This window comes from Cervus canadensis, chromosome 29 (genome assembly GCF_019320065.1).
Source record: "Cervus canadensis isolate Bull #8, Minnesota chromosome 29, ASM1932006v1, whole genome shotgun sequence".
Classification (NCBI taxonomy): Eukaryota; Metazoa; Chordata; class Mammalia; order Artiodactyla; family Cervidae; genus Cervus; species Cervus canadensis.
Window position 1 is genome coordinate 18,476,546 of NC_057414.1, and position 17,474 is coordinate 18,494,019.

The 17,474-nt window shown below is 35.8% G+C and overlaps 1 protein-coding gene across 3 annotated transcripts in view; it reads right to left on the minus strand.

Annotated features, from left to right (window-relative positions):
• The window catches only part of LUZP2 (leucine zipper protein 2), a 476,467-nt gene that overhangs the window by 101,719 nt on the left and 357,274 nt on the right, over positions 1 to 17,474 (minus strand). For all 3 annotated transcript variants that reach the window (XM_043452431.1, XM_043452430.1, XM_043452432.1), the window contains exon 7: positions 12,436 to 12,498. In XM_043452431.1, the coding sequence (XP_043308366.1) occupies positions 12,436 to 12,498 (63 nt within the window). The remainder of the gene's footprint in view (positions 1 to 12,435; positions 12,499 to 17,474) is intronic.

The window sequence follows — 17,474 nt, forward strand, 5'->3', positions numbered from 1 at the left end:
CAAATGGTACAAACTCCCAGCCATAAAAGTCATGGGGTTGCAATGCACAGCATGGTGACTATAGTTAGTAATACTGAATTGCATATCTGAAAGTTGTTAAGAGAATAAATCTTCCTTGAAAGATCTTATCACATGCACAACTGCAATTATTTATGGTGATGGACATATACTAGACTTATTCTGCTGATCACTTTGCAGCATATACAAATATCAGATCTCTACGTTGTACTCCTGAAACCACTATACTGTCATTTGTCAAGTATACCTCAATAAGAAAAAAGGAAGAGATTACATGATTGGGAAGAAAACTGAAAAATGTGTGCTAGTGGCTCTAAATGTTGACTTCTGTGTAAGTAGCATGAATTCTGAGCACTGAAATGATTTTCATTGCCTACTCAAATAATGCACCCCACTTCACCTTCCCAGGTTATTTCATCACTAGCAGTAAACTGAGTTCTACTCTTGGTTAAGTAACCACACATGTTTCTCAGACTAAGAAACAATTACATCATATAATTAAATTCTCCTTCTGAAGGCATCTTAGTAGTGAGGGCATGAAGAATACAAAGGACAAATAGAGACAAAGAATAAGGAAGAAACCAAAAGAGGAGACTGTGGGGGAAAAATAGATTACTTTTTAGAAGGAGCTTGGCATCTCTGTGGGAATCAGGTATATAAAAAACTATACTTGAGTGTGAGAAGGGGATTCTTCAATAATCAGCATTCTGTTAAAAGGAAAACGCCTGCTTTGGAGTGTTGTGAACCTTAATCACTGAACATTTACAATCAGAGTCAATGCCTTTAGGGATGTGTATGTATGTTCAGTTGTGTCCGACTCTTTGTGACCTCATGGACTATAGCCTACCAGACTCCTCTGTCCATGGAGTTTTTCCAGGCAAGAATATTAGAGTGGGTGGCCATTTCCTCCTCCAGAAGATCTTCCCAACCCAGGGATCGAATCTTTGTCTCCTCCATTGCAGGTGGATTCTTTACCACTGAGCCACCAGGGAATCATTACATTAGGGACATTAGCCAATACTGTGCAAGAACTGGAGTTTGGTATGTTACAGGATCCTTCTATTGTGAAGGTTCTATATTGTTGAAAAGTTATGTAACAAGTTAATCTGACGTGTTTTTCAAATGGGGTTTATTAAGTTAGAATGACAATAGTAGGGAAGAAGATACAGAAGACTCCCAGCATGTGCTACTAACAGATTCTGTCCTTGCCTTCATAGCAGCATATTCCTTTTTGTAAACTATGAAATTCATGGAGAATTTTCCTATTTAAAATTATTCTAAATTGTTTCTGTTGCAGCAGCTTTCCATTCAATTACCTTCAGCGGTAACTGCCTTCTTTTTTATTACGCGTAGTTTAAGAAACATCCTAGTAACTGAGTAACAGCAGTGAAATGAAATGAAATGAAAAGTCAGGCTCACAAATACACTTCTTAAATGTCTCCTGCCAAGACAAAGGAGAAATCTAAATGTGTTACCAAAAGAAGTACTCAAAGGAGAACAAAAATCTGCCCTTGTTTTCTAAAATTATGGTTGGTATCACCGTTAAGATAAAGGGTATAGAAAACAAGGCATTTAAAAAATGTATGATGCATGAAATTGCTGTGTGTTTTCTTCATTGTTCTTTTCATTTTGTATTCAAAATAAAGAATTATGTTTAGCACAGAGATAGTGTTGTAATTGCTTTCTATTTTAATTAGAGATGAAAAGCTATCTGGGGATGGCACATGTCCCTGAGCAGTACGCCTAATGCTCAAATTGACTCTATGAAAGGTTATTATTGCTAATCTATAATTTCAGAACTTAAGACAACTTCTGATCAGAAGCACATGTTGAACTTTTAGAGTACTCAGAAGAAACAGATGTCTCTCACTGAAAAAAAAAAAAGTTTAAATGTACTTAAAATAGAAGCATTTAGGACCTAAAGAAAGGAGTGCAGAAATTGCTGGCTGTTGTGCCTAGAACTGAAATAGCAGTCTCCCCATCAAGTGCCACAAAAAAAGGTGATTTTTCCCAAAGGTCTCATGATGGTGCCACTGTTCTATATATGATCCAAGCAGGTACCTGTGCAAAGTCAGCTGAACCTAGCAAAGACTGAGGGCCACTCACAGTGGGAGGACAGTTTGATAAACCCAGACATATATGCAAAATTATGGACAGAAGAATAACGGGTAGCAAAGGTCAGCAGTTCAAGGCTCATTCTAGTATCTTAGACCCAAGAAGAAATGTTCTAGGTCTGGTCTAAAGTTCATTGTACTCACTTTGATTTTTTGCAGGAAGATTCACACTTATGCCTTATTCCCTAAATTCCTTAGCCTTTAGACCTTTACTGTACAAAGACTTTGCAACGCATAATGGTTGTTGTTTGCTACAATGGTAGGGCAATGGTGAGCAAATACTGCAGAGTTTCTTTCTAGATGCTGGAAACTGGCTACATGCAAAATAGTTAGAGCTCCTTCAGGGATGGCAAATAGATACCAACTGTGACTAACTTTTAGGAGTTGCTTGGAATGAGAATGATGCCGAGACTAGATCTAAGCTCAGTGGAAAAGAACCCCATGAATCATTAGCAAGGTAAAAATAGGCAGGAACAGGGTATGGGGTGGGGACACACAAGGAGATTCACTTTTTAAAAATGTATTTACAGTACCTGGCTTAAGTCATTTAATGTTTTATTTTCCTATATGATAGGCCATAACTTTTTTTCAAATTATGAATTAATGATAAAATATGATTAAAGTGGTAAAATTTAAAAATGTTATTTAAAGTTATAAACATTTTATAAAAATAATTTCTAACAGAATCATCAACCTGGCAGTTATAGAATACACCTGAGTTTTCTAATAAGTGAAGAGAGTAAGAAAGAATACACAGAAACTTGGAATGAGCATAGTATTCTCAATAACAGCCAGAGATGGCTCTGCTTATCACTGCCTAAAAATGCTTAACGTTGGAGAAGGTGAGGGCCAGGATGTAAAGCAATGGTTCCTAAACTGTTAAATTTTGGATATGTATAGGTCATTTGATAATCTGATAAATTATATAAGCTCCTCTCCAAGAAAAATGCCATATGCAAATCTATAAGAATTATGAAAAAATTCGGAGGAATCAGTATCGTCCTGAAATTCAACCACTGACTTTAAATCCCTTTGAAGTGTGAAGGAATCTTGGTCAAATGGAAAAAACCCACTTTGCTCAGTGCCTGACAGATAATGCATTCTCAATCAATAATTTTAGAGGATTGAATGAACATGAAGTCTGGAACTTAGACTGAAGTTCTATAATCATAGATAAGTCACTTTATAAAGTTCTGCATTTGGCTTCTTTTAAAGTCCTGCACTTTTAGTGACTTTCAGAATTTGGAATATTTTCAACATTTTTGGAGAAAAATGACAGTTTAGTAGACTTAAATTTGATATGACTTCTGCTAAGAAACATGCATATATTTAAAACATGCATATATATTCCATTATCTGGTGAACAACAAGAAAATAAGTCAGGCTAGTTGGCTTTATGTTTTAAAGCATGGGGGAGGAGCAAGTCTGAAAAGTTGGGTTGATTTGGGCAAGGTCAATTAAATTTTTTTTTTACCACAGAACATACTTTTAAAACAATACTGTAGTTTTAAAAACTAACAGAGTAGATAATAAGAATATAGGGAGTTAGAAAAGAATTTGTTTCAAGCAACTGCCAATTCTAAACTGAAAACATCTTATTTTTGTAATAAAAATCCTTATATTTTCAAGCAAATGCATTGAATATTACTTTCTGACAGATTATTTTTATGTTGACAAGTTATATTTCCATCTATACATATTTGTCCTTTTAATACTTTTTAAATTTAAAGTATTTATTAACTGGAGGGTAATTGCTTTACAATGTTGTGTTGGTTTCTGTCTTGCAATAAAGCAAATCGCTCATAATTATGTATATATCTCCTTCCTTTTGAGCCTCCCTCCCTTGTGTTACACAGCAACATCCCACTATTTATTTATTTTATATATGTTTATACATATATTTAGTTTACATATGTCAGTGCTACTTTCTTAAATTTGTACCATCCTCTCCTTCCCCCACTCTGTCCACAAGTCTGTTCTCTAAGTGCCCTTTTAATCTTTGAGTACAGTAGAAAACATTTCTGAAAACTATAATCTATAAATCCCCCTAAGAATCAAACTAGAAATATAACTGTGAAACATGTGACATAGTGGAGTCACAGGGCTTAGATTAGAATAACACTCTGCCACTTACTAGTTCTGTTATTTCAGACAAGTCTTTTACCTTCTCTTGGTCTTGTTTTTTCTGATACATGAATAAGGAGACAGTATCACATACCCTGAGTGATCACAGACTTATTTTGAGGCACGAATGAATGTGCCGCAAATAAAGTTTAAAACAAAAAAACTTTAATTTTCAAATCATGTAAGAAAATAAAATCACTAACTCCTCTAGCATATTTAGGGCCAAAAGTCATTTAACTGGAGATACACTGCCATATAACAAATGAGTGGCACTGAAAATGTTTTTGCTCATTACAAAACGCTTTAACACATGGATGTAAGTTGATAAGAGACAGATGGACAAAAGTTGATCTTAAATTACACAAGGGTTTAAAAATTAAGGGGCAATTGTTTCACAAAATTCCCTTATAGGTGACTTGAATCATCAGAAAATTAATCTGACACTTGGTGGATCCTTACTTGGGAAGTCATGTGGCAATATTCCTTTTTCAGAAACAGACACAGAGATGAACACATCTGGTTTCTAGAGAAAACACCAATGGGAAAAAAAGGCCATTTTGATGTCTGAGTTTCAGAAGGAATGATTGTATCCAGTCTATCACCAAATATGGCAGAATAATTGTCAGAGTTTTGATACAATAGGACACCTATGCTACAGAAACAGTTATCAAAGGAATAACTATAATTTTTTGTCAAATACACCTAAGCCAAGAAACTCTACCAAGTCAGTTCAATTTTAAATAAATAAAATAGTGATGGTTTCAATGAGTTAATAAATTGGCTTTGCAAATAAACATTTTGGTAGCCTGGAATAACTGTCAAACTTCTTAGGGCCTGCATATCCTCAGAGTAGAATGGGTCCTACAACTTCTCTGTTTAGTAGAGATTGCAGAGAGGATCAAATGAAATAATGGACAGCACTGGGTACAGTATAAAATGCTAACTATATGTAAGGCATTATTTTTATCGATAAGCCATAAACTCCATGTAGGCAGTAATTTATTCACTATTTTATTTCAAACACTGAATAGCAGAAGATTTTATTAAGTAATTTTTATTCAGTAACTAATAGAAATAGTCACAAACCTAGCATCCCTCACTGGAGATCTAATATTTCATAGTTCCTTTCATTAAACAGTTAGATGCATCCAAATAGAATGCCTCAGAAGATAGGAATGTGGTGAAAAAGATGTATACTGGGACCATAAAAGTCTTTCCATATGAAGTTCAGGACATCAACAAAGACTTTGCGAGTACCAGAGGATAAAGCGATGTGATACAACTAGTAAGCAGGAGAAAGATGATCAGGAGTTTAGAGAATGAAGAGGGAGACAAGACAAAATGAAGAGTCAGTCACCAGGGAGACTACAGAAAGTAAGAGAAAGACAGATGAAAAAAGCAAGCAGGGAAGAGGATTAGACACAGACCCTGAAGATGAATGTATCCAGTAGATGTAAATCCTTTCTCAGTTAGATACAATAACTACTATTGATGACCTTGGACCATTAACTTTTTTAGGCCTCACTTACATACACACACACACATGTCCCCCTTAATATACACATTATATATACATTATAAATGTGTGTACATATATATGTACAATATACATGTGCTATATATGTAATATATATATATATATACACAATACTCAATGTATCATACATATATACCTAAGTTGTTTTGAGAAGTAAATGAGATAATGCATATAAAGGACACAGCAAAATATCTTACAAGTTTATGTTTAGTGTTCGATATATATCAGTTGTTATCATTTCTAGATATTTTCTAATTCTACAGATACAAAGTTATAAATCTAAATGGAAGCAATAAAATTTTACAGAAATATATTCTTTGGACATGCTCACCAACAACATATCACGTATTATTTTCTCATACTAATAACAGAATATTAGGATTGACATGATGCTTATGATTTAAAGAGACTAAATATTAGCAATATGACATACTGAACAGAACCTTTAACAAAGACATAAATATATCACTCTCCATACAGGGAAAGTCATTTCAGGAAGCTTGTCTTGGCCAAAATAAATGTTCAAAAATCTTCCCACCCAGACTGTATCTAACCCTTAACCTACAGAACATGAAAATCACTAGTTTCATGTAATTAGAGCTAAAATAAATAGTTCAGAGATGATTCCCAATTAATGCAGCAATACCTCTTTTTGAAAATCTAGTATCAAAACTCAGTCTCTATTCCCTGTCTCAATAGGAAAGTTGAAAATTTAAATTTTTGGTGATTAGGGAGCAGAGGCATTACTTTATTAACAAAGGTCCGTCTAGTCAAGGCTATGGTTTTTCCAGGAGTTGTGTATGGATGTGAGAGTTGGACTATAAAGAAAGCTGAGCACCAAAGAATAGATGCTTTTGAACTGTGGTGTTGGAGAAGACTCTTGAGAGTCCCTTGGGCTGCAAGGAGATCCAACCAGTCCATCCTAAAGGAGATCAGTCCTGGGTGTTCATTGGAAGGACTGATGTTGAAACTGAAATTCCAATACTTTGGCCACCTGATGCAAAGAACTGACTCATTTGAAAAGACCCTAATGCTGGGAGGGATTGGGGGCAGGAGGAGAAGGGGATGACAGAGGAAGAGATAGTTGGATGGCATCACTGACTCAATGGACATGGGTTTGGGTAAACTCTGGGAGTTGGTGATGGACAGGGAGGCCTGGCGTGCTGCAGTCCATGGAGTCGCAAAGAGTCGGACACGACTGAGCGACTGAGCTGAACTGAGGGAACATTAATGTAAATTGTTTTGAAATGACCAAAATGACAACAACAAAACATAAGTATTGATAAATGAAATGAAATGGATTACATTTCAAAGTAAATGTTTAAATTGCCCAGCAATCATTTTTATGGCAAATTAAAACAGTAATATTCATTTTATAATTTCTCAAGGTTTGTTACTGCTTTATTGTATGTATTACTTAATTACTGCAATGAACGGAACTGTCTCCCCTAAACTCGTATGTTGAAAGCCTACCCCTCAATGTGACTATATATATATAAGACTGGACCTATGAGGAGGTCATTAAGGTTAAATGAGGTCATATGAGTGGGACCCTGATATTGTAGGACTAGTGTCCTTGTAAGGAGAGACATAGAGAGCTCGTTAGCTCTCTTCCATGTGAGGACACAGGTTTCTAACAGAAACATGTCAGACTTATCCCAGATTTTCTAGCCTTTAGACTGTGAGAAAATACATTTCTAATCTTAAGCCACTGGGTCCATGGTACTTTATGTCAGCCTCAGCAGACCAATATATTTACTGAAGTGTTAAGTCATTCAGTTGTGTTCAGCTCTTTGCGAACCCAGGGACTGTAGCCCACCAGGCTCCTGTGTCCATGGGATTCTCCAGGCAAGAGTACTGGAGTGGGCAGGCATTCCCTTCCCCAGGAGATCTTCCCGACCCATGGATCAGACCTGAGTCTCTTGCATTACAGGCAGATTCTTTACTGTCTGTGCCACCAGAAGCCTCTTTCATTTATTCTTGTTTCCTTAATGAGAATGCCCAGTTCTCTGGATATGTCTAAAAAAGCCTTAATTAAACACATTTTTTTTTCTTAATACACTGATGGGATATGGAACTATGGTTAACAATGGGGTATTACATCATTCAGAACTGCTGAGAGTAAATCTAAATCATTCCCTTATACACACGGAAAAACAGTTAACTATATCAGGTGAGGGACGTTAGTTATTTTAATTTTGATAATCATCCCACACTCTATATGTGTATCAAATCATCATGCTGTATCCTTTAAATATATGTGATTATTTTTGTCAACTATCCTCCATTCAAGTTAAAAATCCAAATCCAAAAATAATGTGTATCAGGTATCAATAACATTAAAATTTTTTAATAACTTTAGTGAATTACTTTATAGTTGGATACATGTTCAATAAAAACTATACAAGTTAAAAATAAGAAAATATTCTTCATCAAAGCATAAATTAAAATTGTAAGACACATTTTTTGTCATAATACAGAGTTTTAAAACTTTTCATTTTATGTTGGCATATAGTTGATTAACAATGTTGTGTTAGTTTCGGGTATACATCAAAGTGATTCAGTTATACATATACATGTATCTACTGCTTTTCAAATTCTTTTCCCATTTAGGTTGTTAAATAATATTGAGCAGAGTTCCCTGTGCTATAACCATCAGAAGGTCCTTGTTGGCTATCCATTTGAAATATAGCAGCCTGTGCATGTCAATTCCAAACTCCCTGTCTCTTCCCTCCCTCCTTCTCCTCCACCCTGTAACCTTAAGTGTGTTCTGTAAGTCTGTGAGTCTATTTCTATTTTGTAAATAAAAGATACCTTTATAAATTATGTAAAAAAGCAGGATGTATATAATCTATTATTATTAAAATATACATATATTAATCATAAAGCAGATATGCCTAATACAAAAGGAACTAAATAGTGATACAAAAAGAATATAGGATATGAATAATAAGTTAGAAAAAGTGAAAAAAAATTGTTAAATATTTTATAAACCTTATAGTACGTATAGAAATTGAATATAAAATAAAATGACACAGCACCTTTGATTTGGGCTACTTTAAAAAAATTATTTCTTAAAATAATATTTATTTATTTAAAAAATATTTCAAAATATTGAATATGTTCCAAGTGATGGGTTTTAAGTGTTTTGGGTTTTTATTTGTTTGGCCTTATACATTAGGACATGTTTTGAAATTTTTCTATAATGAGAAAATAATACTATCGAAATTTTAAAAATAGGTATATGTAAAAATAAAACAGAATAGCACAATGGAGTGTAGGTATTCCAGAGAATATCAACTCCAAATTGAATTAAGGAGGATAAAAAGTACTCATGTCCTGGGCAAACAAGCTGCAGATCCTCACTTCTTTCCTTAGTATAGAATGTTTACTGCTACTGGCTGCCTTCCTCAATCAAAAGCCAGCCCTCAAACATTAATAATGACACTGAATTTATCAACCTGCCTTGCAACTGTCAGCACATTCCATTATTTTTAAGGTAAAACTCATGTGCTTTAGTGGTAAGCACTGCTCCTTCAAATATTATCTTCACTAAAAACCATCAAATCTGTTCAAAATTGAATAGATGCTCAGGAAACTACTTTCAGGAAAATAAAATATTCTACTACTTATCTCAAGATTCAGCAAGTTATTACCAAAAATATTTTGTGGACTCATTTGAATAAGTGCATGGATAGATTCTGGTCACAAAATTTCTACTATCTACTGCCCTGGCCTCTATACTCGTGTGCATGTACATATGTATGTGTGTTTTCATTCATTCAATTAACATGTTTATACAATACCTAAAATGTGCACTGGTGATTTAAAAGTAAGCAAATAAGATGATATAAATGTAAGCTGTCTCAAGATAAGTGAATGAGTACATTATAGCAGAAATTGTCAGGGTGGTTCTCTATTAACAATTAGGTTTCTTTACTTCTTAAAGAAGCAACTTTTCACAGTAGAAGTTGAAAACACTGAAGTCTCACTTTTATACATAGATGCACCCTCAAGTTTGGGGAGACTTCTTAAAAATGTACTTCCTTTATAAAAATTATGACACTTAGGGACAAACGTTTCCCCCACATCCTTGTCTTTGACTCTGTACACAGTTACATAGATCTTTAGATACTATTATTGTACAATGAGGAATTAAAGTTTAGAACAAGTCAGTCATCATGATATGAAAAAGTCTGAAATACAGACAAACAATTCTGGGTCCTTGCTGACATAGTTTAGCTACAAAATAAGTTAGTTTAGCTAAAAAATGGCCATGCTTCTAGACCTCCTGCTATTGGATGTAATAAAAATCTAGAGATTAAATTGTTTGGGAAGAGAATATGGGATGACATTCTAATTTATGCAACTTCATGGTCTACTCATATGCAATTCACTTGATTTCATATATAAGTGTTATTCTCAAATTAACATAAAATAACAAGGCCTACAAATAATGTCTCACATTTTCAACAAATCCTGATTTGGGTAATTTATGAAAGTTGATAAATTACTAATCTATATTTGAAAAAAGTGCAATTGTTAGTCACTCAGTCATGCCTGACTGTGCAACCCTATGGACTGTAACCTGCCAGGCTCCTCTGTCCATGGAGTTCTCCAGGCAAGAATACTGGAGTGGGTAGCCATTCCCTTTCTCCAGGGAGTCTCTCTGACCCAGGGATTGAGCCTGGGTCTCCTGCATTGTAGTCAGATTCTTTACCGTCTGAGTTACCAGGGAAGCCCAAAGAGCTGTCATACAACTAAGAAGTAAATCATGGAAAATTATTGGATCTCCTTATTCTTTTCTCACAACTTTTCTATTATTCAAAAAATTTAAAAAGCCTCATATGATTTTCTATCTTTACATAAATCTAGCCTAATACCCCAAACTTACCAGCTCTAGGGAGCTTGGGATTCTTTTATTACATTCCTAATCTTATTATGTTGAGCAAATCAAAGAACTAGACATTTCTTTGCAAATGTGAATATGCACACACAGTTTTTTTTTTGTTTTTTTCCAATTTCAATTATTTGTTGTTGATGACTGCAAAAAGCTAAAGCCGAGCTGAATGTAACAGTCAAGATACCCTGAGCATGAGTCACAGTATGAAAGATTGAAGGTACGCAGGAAAACATTAATACCTTGGATTTTCTACTTTTATCGATCATATACAATGAGCAGAGGGCTGAGAGTCAGAGAGCATTAATGAGAGTTAATTCACGTGTTCCTTGGTGTGCTAAAGAAGATTTTGTTATAAAAGAGGTTAAAGGAATGACAGGAAACATGTTTATGAACGACTAAATGGTAAAATATTTCCAGATTCATGACTTGCATGGAATAAGAACTTAATAAATATTGGTTCTCATGATAGGAACACCTTTGCATGACTCTAATCCAAAAGTAAATGTGTCAGAGAAAAGCGAGAAGTTATTTTTTTACTGTTTTCAACAGAAAAACTAAAGACTTTTCCAAACATTAAATAACATGAAGAATCATCTCAAATTAAACCTGAAGGTAGATTGGGAGGATCACTGTAGTGGAAACATTTTCGAAAAACAGATATTACACACAAATTAATTTACACTTACTTATTAAACAAAGTATTATTCCTAATACTAAAAGCCTAATATTCTATTACTCTACTGCTTTTGGGAATGCAGGTGTACCACAAGCACAATTAAAGGCTCAGCTTCTTTGCTCAAGGGAGATAAAAGAAGTATCTGTATTAGTTTCTTCTTGCTGCTATAACAAACTACTTTGATCTCAGTGACTTAAACAACACAACTTATTCTCTTAAGGGTTTGGAAAGTCAGAAGTTTGAAATGAATTTTACCGAGCAACATCAAAGTGTTGGAAGGGCTGTTTATCCCAGAGGCTATGTGGGAAAATCCTTTGCATTGTCTTTCCTCCTCCAACTTCTCCAAAGGTTACATAATCTTTTTTTTTTTTTTTTTTTAAGCCATCCTGTATTACTCTTATTAAACACTTGTGCAATATATTCAGGATACACCTAGATAACTTAGGATAATCTTCCCACCTCAAGATCCTTAACTTAATGACATCTGCAAAGTCTCTTTTGACATAAAATATCACATTCACGGGTTCTAGGGATTAGCAAGTGGATATATTTGTGAGGCCATTAGTCAGTTAACCATAACCATAGTTTGTGATAGATGTCTACCTACAGTCTTGTAAAGGAAAGTATAAATAATGAAAATCAATCAACCATGATTAAATATGAAGATTATAATAAAAAGACTAATGCAGGGATCTCTGAAAGTCAAGAATGTAGGTCACCAGTGAACTTGATCTCTCAAAAATTGTTCAATATATGCTCACTGTAATGTAAGCATTCTGAAAGGCAGTATTCCTCAATGTTGAATTAAAGTAATTGAAGTTTACAAAAAGACTTTAAACACCTTGAAATGAAGTCTGCCTTTGATTAAGAATGTACCCAGGAAACCATATCTGTATTTATCTCCATTAATTAAGTAGGCAGTAAAATGAAAGAACCTTTAATTCAGTCAAATATAACTCTAATTCCTGTGAAAACCTGGAAATTAAATTTAAGCTAAATAGTATTATAGATAGTCTAGGTATTGAACCAGCCAGCTGGAGGAAGTAGGAAGAAAGTTGCTTACCTTAAATAATAAATCCTTCTTCCCATAACGAAGCTCTTTCAGCTGGGATTGAACTTTTTTTGACTGTAAGAATAAAAACATGAATTAGAGACTTAATTTCATCTACATTTTCAAATGCCAAGATTAAAATTTCTTTAACTGCGCAAGAATGAACTTTGCAGCCAAACAAAAAAAGAGTTCAACTAGTCTAGAAGTGAAAAAGAAAAGCTTAATCTCTGCTTTGAGAGTCAGACATCCAGCTATTCTAGGCAGGAAGTAAAAACTGAAACCTGTTTAAAGAAGTGTACTGTTTAAAAGGTAATATTTAAAGAAAGTGGCTTATTGTTCCTCTCTTCAACCCTCCCCCACAAAATTCACACACACAGAATGAGTCACCTAGGCATACCCACTGCAAGATGAACTCCCAGGTTGGTATTTGCCCAATATGCTACTGGAGATCAGTGGAGAAATAACTCCAGAAAGGATGAAGAGACAGACCCAAAGCAAAACAACACCCAGTTGTTGATGTGACTGGTGATGGAAGTAAAAAGTCCGATTCTCTAAGAACAATATTACATAGAAACCTGGAATGTTAGGTCCATGAATCAAGGTAAATTGGAAGTGGTCAAACAGGAGGTGGCAAGAGTGAACATCAACATTTTCAGAATCAGTGAACTAAAATGGATAGGAATAGGCAAATTTAACTCAGATGACCATTATATCTATTACTGTGGGCAAGAATTCCTTAGAAGAAATGGAATAGCTTTCACAGTCAACAAAAGAGTCAAAAATGCAGTTCTTGGATGCAATCTCAAAAATGACAGAAATCTCTGTTGATTTCCAAGGCAAACCATTCAATAATACAGTAATACAAGTCTATGCCCTAATCAGTAATGCTGAAGAAGCTGAACAGTTCTATGAAGACCTACAAGACCTTCTAGAACTAACATGCAAAAAAGATATCCTTTTCATTATAGGGAACTAGAATGCAAAAGTAGGAAGTCAAGAGATACCTGGAGTAACAGGCAAATTTGGCCTTGGAGTACAAAACGAAGCAGGGCAAAGGCAAATAGTTTTGCCAAGAAAACGCACTGGTCATAGCAAACACCCTCTTCCAACAACACAAGAGAAGACTCTACACATGGACATCACCAGATGGTCAATACTGAAATCAGATTGATTATATTCTTTGCAGTCAAAGATGGAAGCACTATAAAGTCAGCAAAAACAAGACCAGGAGCTGACTGTGGTACATGAACTCCTTATTGCCAAATTCAGACTTAAATTGAAGAAAGTAGGGAAAACCACTAGACCATTCAGGTATGACCTAAATTAAATCCTTTATGGTTATACAGTGAAACTGAGAACTAGATTCAAGGGCTTAGATCTGATAGACAGAGTGCCTGAAGAATTATGGACGGAGATGTATGACACTGTACAGGAGGCAGAGATCAAGACCATCCCCAAGAAAAAGAAATGCAAAAAGGCAAAATGGTTGTCTGAGGAAGGCTTACAAACAGCTGAGAAAAGAAGAGAAGCTAAAGGCAAAGGAAAAAAGGAAAGATATACCCATTTGAATGCAGAGTTCCAAAGAATATAAAGGACAGATAAGAAAGCCTTCCTCAGGGATCAATGTAAAGAAATAGAGGAAAACAATAGAAGGGGAAAGACTAGAGATCTCTTTATGAAAATTAGAGATACCAAGGGAATGCTTCATGCAAAGATGGACACAATAAGGGACGGAAATGGTGTGGACCTAACAGAAGCAGAAGATATTAAGAAGAGGTGGCAAGAATACACAAAGAACTATACAAAAAAGATCTTCATAACCCAGGTAACCATGATGGTGTCATCACCCACATAGAGCCAGACATCCCAAGTGAGCCTTAGGAAGCATCACTATGAAAAAAGCTAGTGAAGGTGATGGAATTCCAGTTGAGCTATTTCAAATTCTAAAAGATGATGCTGTAAAAGTGCTGCACTCAATAATGCCTGCAAATTTGGAAAACTCAGCAATGGCCACAGGACTGGAAAACATCAGTTTTCATTCCAATCCCAAAGAAAGGCAATGTGAAATACTGTTCAACCTACCACACAATTGTACTCATCTCACACACTATCAAAGCAATGGTCAAAATTCTCCAAGCCAGGCTTCAACATAACACGATCCATAAAATTCCAGATGTTTAAGCTGGATTTAGAAAAGGCAGAGGAGCCAGAGATCAAATTGCCAACATCTGCTGGATCATCAAGAAAGCAAGAAAATTCCAGAAAAATATCTACCTCTGCTCTACTGACTACACCAAAGCCTTTGACTATGTGGATCACAACAAACTGTGGAAAAATCTTCAAGAGACGGGAATAACAGACCACCTTACCTGCCTTCTGAGAAACCTGTAATGCAGGTCAAGAAGTAACAGTTAGAAGTGGACATGAAACAATGGACTGATTCCAAATTGGGAAAGGAGTATGTCCAGGCTATATATTGTCACTCTGCTTATTTAACTTATATGCAGAGTACATCATGCAAAATGCAAGGCTGGATGAAGCACAAGCTGGAATCAAGACTACATGGAGAAATATCAATAACCTCAGGTACGCAGATGACACCAACCTTATGGCAGAAAGTGAAGAAGAAACTCTTGAGAATAGTGAAAAAGTTGGCTTAAAACTCAACATTAAAAAAAACTAAGATAGTGGCATCCGGCCCCATCACTTCATGGCAAATAGATGGGGAAACAATGGAAAACAGTGAAAGACTTCATTTTTGGGGCTCCAAAATCACTGCAGAATATGATTGCAGCCATGAGATTAAAAGATACTTCCTCCCTGGAAGAAAAGCTATAACCAAACTAGACAGCGATTGGAAGAATCAATATTGTCAAAATGGCTATTCTACCCAAAGCAATCTATAGATTCAGTGCAATCCCTATCAAGCTACCAACGGTATTTTTCACAGAACTAGACCAAAGAATTTCACAATTTGTATGGAAATACAAAAAACCTCGAATAGCCAAAGTAATCTTGAAAAAGAAGAATGGAACTGGAGGAATCAACCTGCCTGACTTCAGACTCTACTACAAAGCCACAGTCATCAAGACAGTATGGTACTGGCACAAAGACAGAAATATAGATCAATGGAACAGAATAGAAAGCCCAGAGATAAATCCACGAACCTATGGACACCTTATCTTTGACAAAGGAGGCAAGGATATACAATGGAAAAAAGACAACCTCTTTAACAAGTGGTGCTGGGAAAACTGGTCAACCACTTGTAAAAGAATGAAACTAGAACACTTTCTAACACCATACACAAAAATAAACTCAAAATGGATTAAAGATCTAAATGTAAGACCAGAAACTATAAAACTCCTAGAGGAGAACATAGGCAAAACACTCTCCGACATAAATCACAGCAAGATCCTCTATGACCCACCTCCCAGAATATTGGAAATAAAAGCAAAACTAAACAAATGGGACCTAATGAAACTTAAAAGCTTTTGCACTACAAAGGAAACTATAAGTAAGGTGAAAAGACAGCCTCAGATTGGGAGAAAATAATAGCAAATGAAGAAACAGACAAAGGATTAATCTCAAAAATATACAAGCAACTCCTGAAGCTCAATTCCAGAAAAATAAATGACCCAATCAAAAAATGGGCCAAAGAACTAAACAGACATTTCTCCAAAGAAGACATACAGATGGCTAACAAACACATGAAAAGATGCTCAACATCACTCATTATTAGAGACATGCAAATCAAAACCACAATGAGGTCCATTACACGCCAGTCAGGATGGCTGCTATCCAGAAGTCCTACTACAAGCAATAAATGCTGGAGAGGCTGTGGAGAAAAGGGAACCTCTAACACTGTTGGTGGGAATGCAAAACTAGTACAGCCACCTATGGAAAAACAGTGTGGAGATTTCTTAAAAAACTGGAAATAGAACTGCCATATGTCCCAGCAATCCCACTTCTGGGCATACACACTGAGCAAACCAGATCTGAAAGAGACACGTGCACCCCAATGTTCATCGCAGCACTGTTTATAATAGCCAGGACATGGAAGCAACCTAGATGCCCATCAGCAGATGAATGGATAAGGAAGCTGTGGTACATATACACCATGGAATTTTACTCAGCCGTCAAAAAGAATTCATTTGAACCAGTCCTAATGAGATGGATGAAACTGGAGCCCCTTATACAGAGTGAAGTAAGCCAGAAAGATAAAGAACATTACAGCATACTAACACATATATATGGAATTTAGAAAGATGGTAACGATAACCCTATATGCAAAACAGAAAAAGAGACACAGAAATACAGAACAGACTTTTGAACTCTGTGGGAGAAGGTGAGGGTGGGATGTTTCAAAAGAACAGCATGTATACTATCTATGGTGAAACAGATCACCAGCCCAGGTGGGATGCATGAGACAAGTGCTCGGGCCTGGTGCACTGGGAAGACCCAGAGGAATCGGGTGGAGAGGGAGGTGGGAGGGGGGATCGGGATGGGGAATAAGTGTAAATCTATGGCTGATTCATATCAATGTATGACAAAACCCACTGAAATGTTGTGAAGTAATTAGCCTCCAACTAATAAAAAAATTAAAAAAAAAAAAAAAAAAAAGCAGAGACATTACTTTGCCAATAAAGTCCCTCTAGTCAAAGCTAATGTTTTTCCAGTAGTCATGTATAGATGTGAGAGTTGGACTATAAGGAAAGCTGAGCCCGGAAGAACTGATACTTTTCAACTGTGGTGTTGGAGAAGACTCTTAAGAGTCCCCTGGACTGCAAGGAGATCAAGCCAGCCAGTCCTAAAGGAAATCAGTCCTGAATATTCATTGGAAGGACTGATGCTAAAGCTGAAGCTCCAATACTTTGGCCACCTAATGGGAAGCACTGACTCAATGGAAAAGACCCTGATGCTGGGAAAGATTTAAGATGGGGGAAAAGGGGATGACAGAGGATGAGATGGTTGGATGTTATCACTGACTCAATGGACATGAGTTTAAGCAAGCTCTGGGAATTGGTGATGGACAGGGAAGCCTGGCAGGCTGC